The sequence below is a fragment of the Myxocyprinus asiaticus genome, chromosome 26 (genome assembly GCF_019703515.2).
Source record: "Myxocyprinus asiaticus isolate MX2 ecotype Aquarium Trade chromosome 26, UBuf_Myxa_2, whole genome shotgun sequence".
NCBI classification, from domain to species: domain Eukaryota; kingdom Metazoa; phylum Chordata; class Actinopteri; order Cypriniformes; family Catostomidae; genus Myxocyprinus; species Myxocyprinus asiaticus.
Window position 1 is genome coordinate 15,779,359 of NC_059369.1, and position 17,524 is coordinate 15,796,882.

Here is a 17,524-nt window from a genome sequence, read left to right on the forward strand (position 1 = left end):
TGTAAAATGCAAATTGTGATAATGCAAAAAATTCTTTATGGTACAAAAACAAACTTTAGACAAAAACATTTTCTTTAGGCAAATTATAATAGATATAAATTTATATATTTTATTATAAATGCTTATATTTATATATTTGTATTAATTACATACCTTTTATTATAACATTTTAATAATGTATATTATATGAACATTTTATAATTTTATACGTTTAAATGTGAAAAAAGGTTTTATTAATTTTTCAGATATTTGTTTAATGCTTTGATATGTAATTTTGCACATTGTCAACAAAAAAATTTGTTCATTAAAATTATATACCATTTCAAAATTCACTAAAATGAATGAATAACACATGACAAAATACTGACTAAATTAAAAGGACATTTTCGTCAAAAGAGTAAAACTATGACTGACACTGAGTTGCTGTCACAAGATAGCGATAGGGTTTGAGTTTAACTCTAATTATTTTCTAAGCATTATCATACATTTTGCCTGAACAACATTTCATAATATCATCTTTTCCCAACATATTGTATTTCTTTGTTTTTTTTTTTATCTAGTAGCTAAGCCACAGTGTATTTGTTGCAATTCATGTCTAAAGTATAGGATATAAATGCTATGGGAAGTGTTTCATGTTATTCAGAAAACATGTCCAAAGTGAAAATAGACACAACTGGCCTCTTAACTCTGTAATGCAATCATCTTTTTAATAATTGGATTAGTATGTAAAACGCTGCAAAAAAATAAAATAAATGTAAATGCTTATAATATTGGGCTGCTATTATATTTGGTAACTTCCCAGCTCCATGGTTTGTCATTTCCCGACACTGTCGATTATGATCAGTCAATAATGGTCACAATCGGCATCGGAGTACTTGTCAGACATCTTCGATATATGATTACATCTTCTTATTGCTTAGCCCTAGTGAATGTATGACTGTAGACACGATGTGCCTGTGCCTGTACCTCTGCCACCGGTTGTAGTTCCAAGGCCGTGGCTGCACAGAGCTGAGAATTCAGCTGGAAAACATGGACACACATACATATACACAGTTTTCTCAAATGTTTTGCTTGAAAAGTGTGCATGCTAACTTTCTTTTAAATAAATCACACTTATGCCTCATTCACACCTGCAGTGGCATGCAGTGACAAAGAGACACATAGTTCACCCACAAATTAAAATTCTCTCATCATTTACTCACCCTCATGCCATCCCAGATGTGTAGGACTTTCTTTCATTTTTAGAAGAATATTTCAGCTCAGTTGCTCCGTACAATGCAAGTGAATGGTGATCAGACATTTAAAGCTCCAAAAATCACATAAAGGCAGCTTAAAAGTAATCCATACTACTCCAGTGGTTAAATCCATGTCTTCAGAAGTAATATAATAGGTGTGGCTGAGAAACAGTTCAATATTTAAGCCCTTTTTTACTCTAAATCTCCACTTTAACTTTCACTTTCAGATGTGAAAGTGAAACTAAACTGGCAACACATGTGACGTTCAGATGTAAAAGTGAAAGTGGAGATTTAGAGTAAAACAAATTTGATTTAACCACAGGAGTCGTATGGATTACTTCTATGTTTCCTTATGTGATTTTTGGAGCTACAAAGGTCTGATCACCATTCACTTGCATTGTATGGACCTATAGAGCTGAGATATTCTTCTAAAAATCTTTATTTGTGTTCAGCAGCAGAAAGAAAGTCGTACACATCTAGGATGGCATGAGGGTGAGTAAATGATGAAAGAATTTTAATTTTGGGTGAATTATCCCTTTAATCTTGTTCATGACATGATGCATCAAGCACTGCTGCAGGTTATATAAAAGCACTCTCCCCTGCAAATTTTTCATTTTTAGAGGCAAGAGAACTGATTCCTTATCAAATTAGAACATCTTAGTTTTAACAGCAGTACATGTCATCTTTAATCAGAATTTCAAAAGGTATGGCTAGTTGTGCAGTCCACCAATAATGTTAGAGCAACATCAGAAGGAACACCCACAAGCGACATACTGTACAGTGCAAGGACTAGCGACATCAAGCGACAATGACAGTGTGAACGGAGCATTAATCTGAAATTGTATTATCTAATATAAAGACATTTTTAGGTGTGGGGTGTGTGTACCTGAGTTCAGGGGAGGGCACGGTTGGCATGGTTCTCCAAATGCGTACTCCACGTTGGCACAGCAGCATTCTGATTTGGTGACAGCCCCGAAGAATGGTCGCACACACTGACCCCGTTTATAACCTCCGTAACATGTGCTGCGCATGTGTGTGTCTGCCAGAGACAAAAACCCACAAAACACAGAAAAACTTCCTCGCCATCACAGTCAACAACAACAACAGTCGAGCTAAATTAAATGAATTTGTTGTAATAAACAGCAATTGAACGAGTGCAGAGCAACATTTCAACACTCAAAACAATAAACAAAAGTAAGATCGTAAAGAATCTGAATGAAGAGAATGTGCAGAGGAACTTAATACAGAGACTATAACCAATAAAGTACATGTATTTAAGCATAGTTTGAGGACTAATTTGTCCCCATAGGTGAGCTAAATCTGACAGAATTTCACTTTAGAGACATTTGGGAGGTCCTCATTTATAAAAATGTAAATTATGCTTTTTTAAATTCTAAAAATGCAACAGCAGAAAGTTTTTTAAAGTTATGGTTTGTGTTAGTCTAAAGTCATTCTAATCAGCTGTGTATAAAAACAGTCAAAGTCTGTTGTATGTACTGAAACATGTGTGCGTCACACTCACCTACACAGACGCGTCCGTCCAGCCCAACAGCCAGTCCCGGCATACACTCACACCTGAACGAGCCCTCCGTGTTCACACAGTGACCATTCATACACATACCAGGAACCTCACACTCATCCACATCTGATGCACACACATACACACACAAAAACATTTGTCACTTGAAATGGAAAACCTTAAAAAAATCACTAACAAACAACTTAAAGAAATAGTTCACCCAAAATGACAATTCTGTCACCATTTACTTACCTTCGTTTCAAACTTATACTTAGACTTTCTTTCCTCTGTGGAACACAAAAGCCCCTGGTCACTGTATGCTCATTGTATTGAAAAGAGCAGCGTGAACACTCTACTAAATATCTCCTTTTGTGTTCCACAGAAGAAAGAAAGTCTAAGTATAAGTTTGAAATGAAGGTAAGTAAATGGTGACAGAATTTTCATTTTTGGGTGAACCATTCCTTTACCATAAGATCCAAAATATTATCCATAATCCATCTGGTCTCAGACAAAAATGTTCTCTTTCCTTCCCAGAGCTCAAGTGTTATCAGTGTGATCAACTCCTAACAGAGTGTGTGAATGGTTTCCTGTGTTCTAGACTAATTTCTCTTGAGACTATACAAATCACTAATGAGCAAATACATCATACGCATGATTTCAGTGAATCAAGAAGAGTTAGTGTGTGTGTGTGTGTGTGTGTAGTGTGTAGGGTGTGTGTGTGTAACCTCACTCACCCACACAGAATCGTTCAGTACCGTCCAGTAAGTATCCTGGTTTACAGATGCATTTGAAGCTGCCGTCTTCATTAATACACATCCCATTCAAACATATGTTCCTAATCAAACACTCATCAGTGTCTGAAACACACACATACAACAAACCAACACATTTAAAACATTTCCTCTCTTTCCACTAAGACTCTGCCCTTGCAATCAACCCAGTTTCAACTTTTTAAGGGGGTAACATTTGTCCCCGGAATCCACTTTTTAGGGTATTTCTAACATTATGAGGGTATATTTATAGTCGAACAGACCTAGAACAGAATATAATGATCATTTCTGATTCTTGTTCCAACCAATCTTTCATGTCTGTTCATCTATTGGTGGAAATGTTTCTCATATTTGAATCAATTTAACTGAAGTGCGTTGTGTGCTGCATGTCTCACCTTTGCAGTTTCTGCCATCAGGAGAGATCTCAAAGCCAGCGTTACATACACAGTGGAAACTGCCTTCTGTATTCACACACCTGCCATTGTTACAGATGCGACCGTTGGCCACACATTCATCCAGATCTAAAGACAATGCACAGAAGACCTGAGGATTCTTCAAACATTCTTGTTTAGGTTTGTTCTAAAATTGAGACTCCATTTAAACGAAATCTATCTAAATCCAAATCTATCTCTATTTGATTTACTGTATAAACTTTACATTAAAAAAAATGTAAGATTGAAGTTTTGACAATCTTCCATTGACTTACAGTACACAGATAGAACGTGCATTTAAAATGTATCCGACAGTGAAAATGTCATTGCAACATTAGCGCTGGTCTACTTTCATACAGAACACCTATTTGCATATTGAGTTGTGATTAGTCTCGTCTTCCTTGCATATATTTAACCATTTATATCTGTCTTTAAACTACACAGTGATTATGTGTTGATTCTTCCATGCAGCTGACAGAAAACAAGACCTAAACTTATCTAAAACACTTACACTACTGCTGCCTAACAAGCACTGCAATTACCTTCAGGAAATGTAAATGTAGTTAAGTTTTGTTACCTCTACACTCGGTTCTGGTTGCAGTGCTCTGGAATCCAGCGGGACACTGGCAGTAATAGGAGCCGTGTGTGTTCACACACTCTCCGTTCACACACGGGCTGCGTTCACACTCGTTATCATCTGAATACACATAGAACACATATTAACGTCTTATGCCGAAACACACACATCAGTTTGACATGACTGTGATATAATGACACACTGACCGATGCACTCCCTGCGGCTATCCAGTTTGAAGCCCATGTTACACTCGCAGCGGTAACTTCCCGGTGTAGGCACACAGCGGCCATTAATACACAGATTATGAAATGCCTCGCACATATTTATGACAGACACGTTCTGAGGCAAGATGACTGACAGAGAGCGAGAGAGAGAGAGAGAGAGAGAGAGAGAGAAAGTGAAAGAGTGTATTAAAATGAGTAAAAGAACCTATGGCAGCCTCTAAGTAACTAACTAGAAGTAGTGACACTACTAATTTAACTACATTTTTCAGTAGAGTGACAGTGTATTTGCGTAGGTGTAGGTGTATGTGTATTACTAGGCCTGAAGGTGATTGTTGGCAGGCCCACAGGTGTGGGTGGTCCAGGGTCTCGTGGGTATGGTTCACGTGGATATGGCTCACGAGGGTACGGCTCTCGCGGGTACGGCTCACGTGGGTCTTCTGGAGAACTTGGGCCTGAACCTGGACCTGAACGATCTGGATCAGGCACCGTGTGACCAATCAGACAGAGTCTTTGATACTCCTCTATAAAGAGAAAGAATAGTGCTGACATCACTCAATACTCTTCATTTATGGAAAAAACAACCTTTATCATAAGCAGGACTGATGCTCTTATACTTTAAAGGGTCATGTCACACTTTGAGGTCCACTTATAATGTTAGTAAAGGTTTTTTATAAGAATTGTTCACCCTTGGGGGCCTGGGTAGCTCAGTGGTAAAAGATCCTGGCTACCACCCCTGGAGTTCACTAGTTCGATTCCCAGGGTGTGCTGAGTGACTCCAGCCAGGTCTCCTAAGTAACCAAATTGGCCCGGTTGCTAGTGAGGGTAGAGTCACATGGGGTAAACTCCTCGTGGTCGCTATAATGTGGTTCGCTCTCAGTGGGGCGCGTGGTGAGTTGAGCATGGTTGCCGTGGTGGATGGCGTGAAGCCTCCACACGCGCTATGTCTCCGTGGCAATGTGCTCAACAAGCCACGTGATAAGATGTGCAGGTTGATGGTCTCAGACGCAGAGGCAACTGGGATTTGTCCTCCGCCACCCGGACTGAGGCGAATCACTACGCGACCACGAGGACTTAAAAAGCACATTGGGAATTGGGCATTCCAAATTGGGAGAAAAAAACAAACAAAAAAAAAAGTTTTTCACCCTCTCTCTGACCCTCAGAATTAAACTGGACATTTTTTGTGCTGTACTTTTATGTAAACACTCTCTTCAAATGTGAAATGAGAAACAGCATTTTGCTATGCTCACACACAAACAATCAGTGCTAAAATGTGCTGTTCAAACTATGAAGATCAGACTAGAATGATCAGGGATCTTGTTAAAAATACTTCAGCTGCTTGTTTCTAAGGTTAGAATTCTTCCAAACTTGTCTCATAGAATGAACGTTACTATAACAGAATTTGTTTGCAGACTGCCTCTTACTTGCCGAATTCTGTTTCTTCACAGTTTCCTGGTGTAATTAACACTATAGGCGCTACAACAACTGTGCATTTTATTCACTTTCACACAAATCACTACTACAGTGGCTGATTATGACATCATAAACACTTATTTTTTTTCTCTTTCACTAACACTAACACAGCTATGTTATGATATCGAAATACTTTTACTATAATGGTAAAAACTGTACTTTTTAACGCTTGTATTACACACTCACCTACATTAACCCACTTATTCCAATGTGATTAGATTCCCCAGTAGCTCACCTCATAGAGTGTTGGACTTTGGACTCTGAAGTACAGAGTTCAAGACCAGACAAGTTGACACTTGGGATGAAAGTGTCATAGAAGCACACGAGGAGACATGGTTGCTTCAGAAAATGTGCTTTTCATTTCTCATTTTGTTTTTGGACACTATCGGTAAGGTTTAGGCATTGGTTAAGGGTAAGGATGTCTGTTTTGTGTCTACCTCTTATTTGATTTTAGGACAGTATTGGTTAGGTTTAGGTTAAAGTTTTAGTTTTAAAGTTTCATTAAAACATCCATCTAATATTCACCTTAAAAACCATGTCTGATTATGACACTATTTCACTCGCTTCTGTTGCCCCCCGCTGAATACTTTACTGGGAAACTGCAGGCAAAGGTATATTAATGCATGTAATTTTGTTTTGCATAAATGTTGCCACGTAATGTTCATGAGACCAGTCTGAATTCTTCAAAAGGATACGCATAGCGGCAGGTGCTACACACAACTAGGAACAGCACAAGGTTTGACTTTACCGCATTTTACACATTTTATCATTAGTTCTTTTGGTGTTTAGCAATAATAGTATCCACCTTAATACCTCACTGTGACTTCACAATCCAAGTTTCTGATCAACCACTAGGTGTAACGACGTGTAAATATGAACGGTCATGTCCAAATCTGTCTGACATCAGTAAAGCCAGCGCCAGACTAGCTGAATTTTCTGGCCATTTTCAGGTGTGATCTTCATTGAGAAAAGAAGCGTGCATTAGTGTCTGCCAGCGGGAGGTCGTGAATCCCTTGAACCTTGGAACTCCCTGCTGAGTTAATGGCTTCAAAAACTGAAAAAGCACATCGAGCTTGCTTTATAATATCGTTCTTTCGCCGAGGCGGGGTCTTGTGTTCTCATCAAGTGACCAATAAGATTGTGCTTTACTAAAGAACCGTTAAGACGTCAAGCTGATCTGAAGGTTTTCATCTGCAATCACACTCACAGCCTCTTTTATCACAAACACTGATTGCAATCCATAGTGATTCTGACACCAAGCGTTTTTCCTGCATTTTTGTCCTACACTAAAATGAAATCAGAAAGCAGAGACACAACAGTCTGTTTTAACTGACCCTTCGCTAAGCTCCACCCACCTTGGTTACGGTTGCTCGCTCTGCAGAACTCCCCACTGGAATGAATGGGAGATTGCCGTGAACTACGCTGTTTTCGGCAAAATAAACAGAATGGATAATATTTTTTACGTGGGCTGGTATGAAGATGCATTGTAATGCATATTAATCTGAAGTTTTTTTTAATATTTTTTTAATTTAAATTACACAGTAATTTTATTAAAAACTCTGGAGACTGTGAATCAGAATCAAGGCAAACGATTATTACAGTCACTTGAAAAGAGAAAAACGTCATTTAATAGCAATTACACACCTGATAACATCTGCGCAAGTAAATAACGTCTCATAACACACTCATTTTGATGCTGCGAACTGTTTATTTACTGTCGATTTACTATGATTTGAATCAATGCATAAATTAATTAACGTTCAGTTGTTAGCTTTAATTTACCTTGGAGTAAATGTAGGTGTTGTTGCAGATGTTATATGTTCATTTGGTAATGAGGGCTGACACAGTTTAATTCATAACATGGTCTTCTCCAAATTTATTTAAAAAAAGAAAGAAAAACACTGCGGGTATCCTCTCTGGATAATTTATGTCACTATTACAAATGCATTACAAACTGGCAACAACGTGTTTTACTTTTTTTTTATTTATTTTTTTTATAAAATTCCATTTAAAAGTATTCAAAAACACATTACTTATAGGCTGTGATTGGAAAATAGCAAACGCGTGTCAGAGTAATGGCGGCAGGGCAACAGTTGCTAAGACAGGATTGGTCAGAAGCGCTTTTAAGTTGGGGCTTATCGAAGGGTCAATTGAATGTAATTTCTTTACTCACTGAACGTTGCATATGGACATACACTTCTACAACAAGCCTCGAAGGGATAAATACACGATCACACACTTTCACAAGGTAAAGTTACTTGATGAATCACATCCTAACACCCTCGGCCAAAATCGAGTTGTTTGGAGTCTGCTAGTGTAGCACCGGCTTAACACCTTATCCTGACCAGACGCAATGCAATAAAATTCCAGTGACAAGCAATCTGTCTGTCCACACCAGGCATGATGCCACACCACGATATTCATACAAAGGAACGGTATCATTTCTGAGATTTAGTTTCAATAAATGCTCTTGGTGGACTGCAGAGGAAATTCTGAGTTCTGAAACTTCTAGTAAGTTTTTATATCATAATGAACACTTTCTTAATTTCTCAAAAGATCGAGGAAAACCTTTTAAAGCTTTTTACACCAACAGTGTCTCTACAGGACGGTAAAGTTGGTTGTGTAGTGATACCTGTTCCGCGGATCGGACACATCTCTGGGACTGTATTACTGGACCAACAGCCTCTGTTTTCACAGCAACACTGATTCTTAGACATGCGCTGGGACAGCAGGTTGGCACAGCGTCCATTGACGATGTTGGCATAGCAGAACCCCGTTCGGGCATCTACAGTAGATATGAAACACACACACCCATTGTCTTACAACTCAGTAACTTATGATGATGATGCCTCTACAGTCTCTGGAAACGTGAGAGAGAGAGAGAGGGCTGAGCAATGAGGAGGATGTTTGGCTCAGGAACAGTTTGGAGTGGATAGAGTCATAGCACTCATTCCTTCCATAAAAACACTCTCCTAAAGCACTGACTAAAGCCAAGAGACATCAGCTGAAGACCACTGACCCACTTTTCATAGACAGACTGACAGAGAGAGAGTGCTTCCTTCTCTAAAGGCATGAGAAAGCAGATCTATTCATTTTATTTTCTCAGTTTCATCAGTTTTATTGGTATGGCAAACAACTTTACAAATGTATGGAGTTGCTTAAATTTAACATGAAAAGGCATTCACAACCCATTTCACTTCCATAATGTGAAATATTTCTGAGTGAAACAGGATATTCAATGAAAAAAAAAAATGTAGGACAGGACTTGATTTTATTCATCAGGAATGGACTGAATGGTAAAAAAGTGGGTGTTTCGTACCAGAATGGAGTCAGAGCTGAATGTGAGTCTGCAGTGGATAGTGGAGGACTACTCCCCTCTTGAAACCCCACCAGCAACCACATTTGTGAAGGACTTTTAAAACAGGACGTGGAGGCAGAAGGTCAAGTTCACCCTCCAAATCATCTCCACCATGTAACCCAGTGGTTCCCAAATCTTTTCAGTCAAGCCCCCCTTTACTAATCAAAAAGTTTTCAAATTAAAATAGTACACATGAGTTTGGGGGCACACCTCACACTTTGGGAACCACTGATGTAACCCAACTGTAATGCATTTATTTTGGAAAATAACTTAAATTCTGAATAAAATTCAGAAAGATCACAAAGACAAACATTTTTCTCCTTTGGAATAAAGTGTACAGATTAATCATTCACAATAATCCAGGAACGTGTTTTAAGAGGGTACTTAGGGTCAATTTTTATTTCACGTTGACTTAACTGTGAATGCTAAAAAGTAAAATAAGAGTATTTTTTTTACATAAATCTTTCACTCTGCTCAGAGTAACACGCAGCTGTCTCACACTCATTTCCACACAGAGAGGAAAGTCAAACACACACCAAAGAGGAAACACGTCCTCTACAACAGAAAACATACAGGACGAGAGTTTCTGTGAGACAGGAAACAGTTTGGAAAAGGATGTATTGAGAGGTTACAGCTAGTTAAACTGATATAAGAACTCACGCTTTGGTGATTTGATTATGACAGTCAGACAGTCTGAGTTGTTGAAAATAAAATCCACACTTACCAATGCAGTGCGATCCGTCAGGCGATGTGTCAAACCCAACAGGACACCTGCAATAGTAGCTGCCAATAGTGTTGGAACACTGACCTCCGTTACAGATTCCCCGGATAAGAGAGCACTCATCAATGTCTGAGAGAGAAGAAAACATCAAACAACATCAGCTTAACCACAAGAAACCTTGCATATCTTCAAATGTGTTCTGGTGAAGTGTTTCAATCTCTCCACTTTAGATCGGAAAACTTCACGAGACTCTGACTGCACAGAGAAAAGACAGTTTTGGAGTTTGTAATTAATTACAAGACCTGCTTCCTTATTATTTGGATTTAATAAAGGATGCATTAAAGATATAACGTCTGGGTTTTTCCTTTAATGTTCTGACATGCGAGTTTTGCTTCAGCAGAGCGGCAGCTCCGGCTCTGCTTTATTTCCCAACGAGAGTGCTTCTGTATGCACTTATTTTGTATTTTTGTATAATTCCTCATACTTTGCGATACACATCACCTGAAGCTGTGAAAGTTTAGAGTACATCTGGACTGTGAGCTGTGTTTTCTTCCTCTCCTCAATCAGGCGCTAGCTGCAGTGCTGCTCTCGCGTGCCATCAGAGTTTCATATGATCTCATGTTACGTTAAATGACATCAAACGACTATTCGACAACGAAAATGTTTGTCAACAATTTTTTATTATCGATGTTGTCAATAACGTCGACTAATAGTTTCAGCCCTAATCATGAGAGTGAGTAAATAATGAGAGAATTTTAATTTTTAGGTGAACTATCCTTTTAAAGGGATAGTTCAGCCAATAATGAAAATTCTGTCAACATCTAATCACCTTTAGGTTTTTTGAAACCCATTTGAGTATTTTTCTGAATAACAACTTCGATGTGTTCTGTTCCTCAAGCAGCACTATTGTATGGCCTTAGGATACTTTATTATAGCACACTACACTGAAAAAACGGAACAATGCAGGTTGCCCGATTTACTACATTATATTTGTGATCTACACATAAAAATTGTGTTCCTCTTCTAAACTTGTTTCTTATCTTATATTTTTTTTTTTTTTTGCTTTCAATTAATGTAATTCTCTAAAATGTTCATTCTACTAGATTAAATTATGTAGGGTGAATGTGAACCAATCAAGTATGCTCAACAACAACACAAAAATATTTTTACTTAATTAAAATCTAGTAATGCATCAAAATGCTTGAAAAAAATTTCACAACTTAATTTCATTGCTTTCAATCTACATCATTTTTATTAAATTTAAATTGACTTAATCCATTTGTGTTTGGACTACATGAATACTTTTTGTTAACATAACTTAAACTGGGCAGGGGATTTGTAGCTCCCAGCATGCTTTGCATGGGACTTGATGCGAAGAGTAAAAATGTTGAAATTAAGTGTTAATTTATATATTTTTGAAATTAAGTGTTAATTTATGTATTTTTGAATAAGATGATTAAAGGGGAAGACTTGATATTGTTTAATGTTCAGTTGTTTTGGGATTTAGAACTGATTCTGTTATGCAGGGTTACCATTGTGGTGAAGAATGGAGCTTTTGCTTAGGTTGAGGAAGGGTACACAAAGTTGCTTTGCTCAAGAATTATTATTTAGCATTTAGCATGCTAATGTATGCTATTGCTAGATAAAAGTTAGCTAACAAGCATTACCTTATAACATAAATCAGTAATGTGACAAAAATATTATGTAAAACTGATTAAATGAATCATGTTATGGACACATATAAAATCACTATGTCGCTACTTAATTGAGTAATTTAAAAACAACTTTATTCCTTTAAGTTGAAATTCTGTAAACAAATAATATTTTCTGACAAAGAATTAATTAACTAAATCAAGAGGAAATAATATTTTGATGTAACTTGACTGATTTATGTTGAACTGATGTACATATTTAAATTGTGTAAATTCAAAGCATTTTTTGTGTAGTCGTATTGACTACTTTAATGATACTTTTGTGGTGTATTCTTCACTTTTTAGACCCTGACCATATAAATCACCAGCTACTTTCATTGAATAAAAAAGAGTAGCGTGAACATTCTGCTAAACATCTGCTTTTGTGTACCACAGAAGAAAGTCATGTAGGTTTGGAACAACATATGATGACAAAATTTTCAGTTTGGGATGAATCGTCCCTTTAAGTTAGTTAAGAAACAGCATCCAAACACTTCCAACCAATCATTTTGCACTAAAACTAATAAAAACTACACAAAACTGGTCATAATTTAAACTTAGCCAGTTTTAAAGGCTAAGCTGTGTTTGAAGGATATTTTGTGTGAAATTAATTACCGTGGAATATTAAAGACTCTCAGATGTCCTGAAATTCAAAATTATTGTCGAGTGACCGGAGCATCTCTGCAGCCAAAATATGATTTCACAAATAACTGACAGCAGTCTGCAGTTTGGCTCTCGGTCGGGTGCTTTCCAAATGGCCGTTCCTTCTGAGCCTGGAGCTGATACAGAACCAATCTTCACATACAAAACTGTGGGTCTGATCACACACTTTTGCTTTAACTGTCTCACTCAACCTAGCAACCCATCTAATCGAACACAACTAAAAATAAAACTTAAATTATCTCCCTCTGTCTTTATCCCCTCTGTTCTTTAAACATGTTTGAAATCGCCACATCTCTTTGCCAACTCTGAGCTAATGGCAGCCCTGCAGCTAAACTAAATGAGACTCAGACACACTGTCTAAACAAACTCACACACATGTTACTGTCTAACTGACATCTGGACAGTCTGATGGTTTTTCTCTGCTGAAGACACAGGATCGACGGTAAAATGACAGCACTGGACTGCAGAGAAGCCATGGAGGAACCCAGAGTCTAAACATGTTGGAGTACCTGCAGAGTCTGAGCTGAATCTGAGCTTATCTCGGTTTTAGCTAAGACCAGGGGTCAGGGGTCACTCACAAGAGACCAAACATCAGACCCATATGTTCTAACTAGGCGCTATGTGACAAGTCTCCAGCTTAAAGTAATTTTTTGGTAATCAATGAATGCAAAATGCTGCACAAAGCAACAAAATACAGCCAGTTTAAAGATAATTGATGTTTAATAAAAATATGTGGAGTGGGATTTGAACCAATGAGATTTCACTGTGAGCAGAGCTACCAAGCACAGTGCCACAGATTAGAAACTAGAAATGGGATATATCACTTTGTATACTTTTATCACGTCACGAATATTGGACACTTTATGCATTCAGCGCTCGTGGCTTGCCGTGCGTAACAGAAGGGGCGGAGTTACCTGGCTGTGCTGCTGGTCTGACAAAACAATTGTACATTTACCATCAACTCATGCTGTATGAATACGTACATTGTTTGCGATACAAGTGTTGAACTGAGGTTGGCTAATGTGCTAAAGCTAGCGACAACACATTGCATGTGTTTGAAACATCACTTCTGTCAGCTGTTAAAGGTTGAACGCTTCCGTGTAGCAAAAAAATTTAAGTGTTCCATTGGGACGATATTACACATTGAAAATTCATACACTACACGACTGAGTGCATGGTGTATATTGTAAGTGCATACTAGTGTACAGTATAGTGTGTCATTTGAAGCTTTTGAGGGAAATCTTGTGGAAATAAGATGGAAATATTCATTACTGAGTCATGAAACAACACAACACATTTACCATGAGGCACGAAGTGAATGCGGAAATGCGGCTGCGTGTCCAAACAGTTAAATGTGCTTCATGGTTAATGCCTGTCCCGCTTTTGATTAACATCAAAAGTTGCTTATGTCTTACGTGTATGCAAACAGGTGCAACAAATCAGGTATGTGTCAAAATATCAGATCTGTGCATAAGACTTTAATGAAGCCTAATAGATCTGCCACTGTCTAATAGGTTGCTAATATTAATCAAACATCAATATTGAAAAGAAAGTCACTGACTGCTCTTTATTTATTGTTTATTTGCCTACTTTGTTCTTAATACCTGTATAATATGTGTTCAATAGCATAAAAGCATATTATCCATTTTTAATGTGGTACTGAATTTCAAGTATCAAGAATTGTGAAATTTCACTGTTATTTGTACCAACTAAAATGTGGGTATTTATATACTGTATATATATATATATATATATATATATATATATATATATATATATATATATACACACATATACAGGTGCATCTCAATAAATTAGAATGTCGTGGAAAAGTTCATTTATTTCAGTAATTCAACTCAAATTGTGAAACTCGTGTATTAAATAAATTCAATGCACACAGACTGAAGTAGTTTAAGTCTTTGGTTCTTTTAATTGTGATGATTTTGGCTCACATTTAACAAAAACCCACCAATTCACTATCTCAAAAAATTTGAATGCATCATAAGACCAATAAAAAAAACATTTTTAGTGAATTGTTGGCCTTCTGGAAAGTATGTTCATTTACTGTATATGTACTCAATACTTGGTAGGGGCTCCTTAAACGGATGCAGTGACTTTGGTTTTCAAAAAACACAATGGACCAACACCAGCAGATGACATTGCACCCCAAATCATCACAGACTGTGGAAACTTAACACTGGACTTCAAGCAACTTGGGCTATGAGCTTCTCCACCCTTCCTCCAGACTCTAGGACCTTGGTTTCCAAATGAAATACAAAACTTGCTCTCATCTGAAAAGAGGACTTTGGACCACTGGGCAACAGTCCAGTTCTTCTTCTCCTTAGCCCAGGTAAGACGCCTCTGACGTTGTCTGTGGTTCAGGAGTGGCTTAACAAGAGGAATACGACAACTGTAGCCAAATTCCTTGACACGTCTGTGTGTGGTGGCTCTTGATGCCTTGACCCCAGCCTCAGTCCATTCCTTGTGAAGTTCACCCAAATTCTTGAATCGATTTTGCTTGACAATCCTCATAAGGCTGCGGTTCTCTCGGTTGGTTGTGCATCTTTTTCTTCCACACTTTTTCCTTCCACTCAACTTTCTGTTAACATGCTTGGATACAGCACTCTGTGAACAGCCAGCTTCTTTGGCAATGAATGTTTGTGGCTTACCCTCCTTGTGAAGGGTGTCAATGATTGTCTTCTGGACAACTGTCAGATCAGCAGTCTTCCCCATGATTGTGTAGCCTAGTGAACCAAACTGAGAGACCATTTTGAAGGCTCAGGAAACCTTTGCAGGTGTTTTGAGTTGATTAGCTGATTGGCATGTCACCATATTCTAATTTTATGAGATAGTGAATTGGTGGGTTTTTGTTAAATGTAAGCCAAAATCATCACAATTAAAAGAACCAAAGACTTAAACTACTTCAGTCTGTGTGCATTGAATTTATTTAATACACGAGTTTCACAGTTTGAGTTGAATTACTGAAATAAATGAACTTTTCCACGACATTCTAATTTATTGAGATGCACCTGTATTTATTAGGGATGTGACGCATACCATTACTTCATTTTTGGTACTCACCGATACTAGGGTGACCATACGTCCTCTTTTTCCCGGACATGTCCTCTTTGTCGGACCTTAAAAAAGCGTCCGGCCGGGATTTCTACATTTGCGAAAATGTCCGGGATTCGGCTTTAGTTGCATTATGATGTGCATCTGGTCTAATACTTAATTGTGTGCGCGCGCATATTTGCATTGCTTTAACCCCACTTTGTAAGTGCCGCCTTCTCGCACACCAATTGGTCGATTATAAGAGGCTTGCAGCAACTATTGGCCAAATTCCTGCCTGTCAATCTCTCCATGAACGCGCAAAGCGCTGTTGTGTTCAGCATCAAAGAGTTTCTTGACAGCTGCAGCAAATGACAGCTGAGTGGAAACAGTGTCCAAACAAAAGTGCAAATTTACAGAAGATTTTCAGAAATTCCCATGCTTTCATCCAGGTTGAGATCCGTGGGAAACAGAATGTATGACATGTAAAGCTGGCACTTATGTGTCAGTTGCTAATAAAGGTGTGCAAGTGATTTAGAAGCACACATCAGCTCTGCGAAGCATAAAGGGTCAGCAAAAGGTGAAAGTTCATCAGGTAAATTAACGGACTACTTTTTGCGACCAAGTAAAATTGTTATCACATTCACAAACGTTGTGGTCGCGGCTTGCTTTCGTAAGAAAAGCGGCTTCCCGCCTCGGTCCTTCTACCTACGGGTATGAGGCCAGCGCGGCTAGCACTGGGGGCGATTTGGGGACCCCAATGGGATCGCCTACGCCGGGCATCCCCCCGCGGACCTCCCATTCCCCAGCATGCTCGTCTGCCCCAATCGGTCTTCCGGATGAATTTGCCGGCTCGTCTCACGGCGAGTCTGGTTTCTTGTTCTTCATTTTCCATGGCCATTCAAAATAATAGTAATAGTAAATGAAGTTCCATATCTGTCACTCACTCGACGTTGTGTCGATGTAGTGACACTAGGGGTCACTCTTGGGAGCCCGAGACACCATTGGTCTTTGATAAAAGGCCAATGAAAATTGGTGAATGGTATTTGCATGCCACTCCCCCAGACATACGGGTATAAAAGGAGCTGGTATGCAACCACTCATTCAGATTTTCTCTTCGGAGCCGAACGGTCATGCTCATTGAGCTGAATTCTACTGTTCATTCACCTCTGCTGGATCTGACATCGCATTTCAGCGGCTTCTCCCTCCTCTGCACTGGTGCACTGCAGAGAACGCCCCTGGGCACTTCGGCAGAAAACAAGAGAGTATATTTTCTGAAAGAGCTTTTTTCCTCTAAAAGAGTATATATTTCTCTAAAAGAGTGGCACACATGGAACGTCTTTTTAAAGACGTGTCTTTTTAAAGATGCCTTTCCGACTGTGTGTTATTCCTGGTTGCGGTCGTTATCTTCTGATGGTCATGATTGCTGTCTTTCGTGTCTGGGCGTGACCCACACTGAGGCAGCGTTTGTGGATGGTTCATGTGCTCATTGTGAGATGCGTGACGCATGGCAACGTTGCGGTCGCGGCTTGCTTTCGTAAGAAAGCAAGCCACCCCAGCGGCTCCCCGCCTCGGTCCTTCTACCTACGGGTATGAGGCCAGCGCGGCTAGCACTGGGGGCGATTTGGGGACCCCAATGGGATCGCCTCCGCCGGGCATCCCCCCGCGGACCTCCCATTCCCCAGCACGCTCGTCTGCCCCAATCGGGCTTCCAGATGAATTCGCCGGCTCATCTCACGGCGAGTCTGGCTTCTTGTTCGGAGCCCGCGAAGATGATGAGCTCTCGAGCGCCACATCGGAAAGCGGGCTTGTCCAGT

At 38.9% G+C, this 17,524-nt stretch overlaps 1 protein-coding gene across 4 annotated transcripts in view; it reads right to left on the minus strand.

The window, feature by feature from the left end:
* Positions 1 to 17,524, minus strand: part of LOC127417196 (fibrillin-1-like) — a 105,630-nt gene that overhangs the window by 57,842 nt on the left and 30,264 nt on the right. For 3 of the 4 annotated variants that reach the window (XR_007893235.1, XM_051657031.1, XM_051657030.1), the window contains exons 9-18: positions 10,309 to 10,434; positions 8,859 to 9,011; positions 5,071 to 5,277; positions 4,739 to 4,885; positions 4,533 to 4,652; positions 3,920 to 4,045; positions 3,489 to 3,611; positions 2,758 to 2,880; positions 2,122 to 2,274; positions 967 to 1,020 (exon numbers count right to left, since the gene is read on the minus strand). Coding sequence is in view for 3 of the 4 variants with exons in the window: in XM_051657031.1 (XP_051512991.1) it covers positions 967 to 1,020; positions 2,122 to 2,274; positions 2,758 to 2,880; positions 3,489 to 3,611; positions 3,920 to 4,045; positions 4,533 to 4,652; positions 4,739 to 4,885; positions 5,071 to 5,277; positions 8,859 to 9,011; positions 10,309 to 10,434 (1,332 nt within the window). In the remaining variant the exon portion in view is untranslated. The remainder of the gene's footprint in view (positions 1 to 966; positions 1,021 to 2,121; positions 2,275 to 2,757; positions 2,881 to 3,488; positions 3,612 to 3,919; positions 4,046 to 4,532; positions 4,653 to 4,738; positions 4,886 to 5,070; positions 5,278 to 8,858; positions 9,012 to 10,308; positions 10,435 to 17,524) is intronic. The other variant, XM_051657032.1, reaches the window with a different exon arrangement.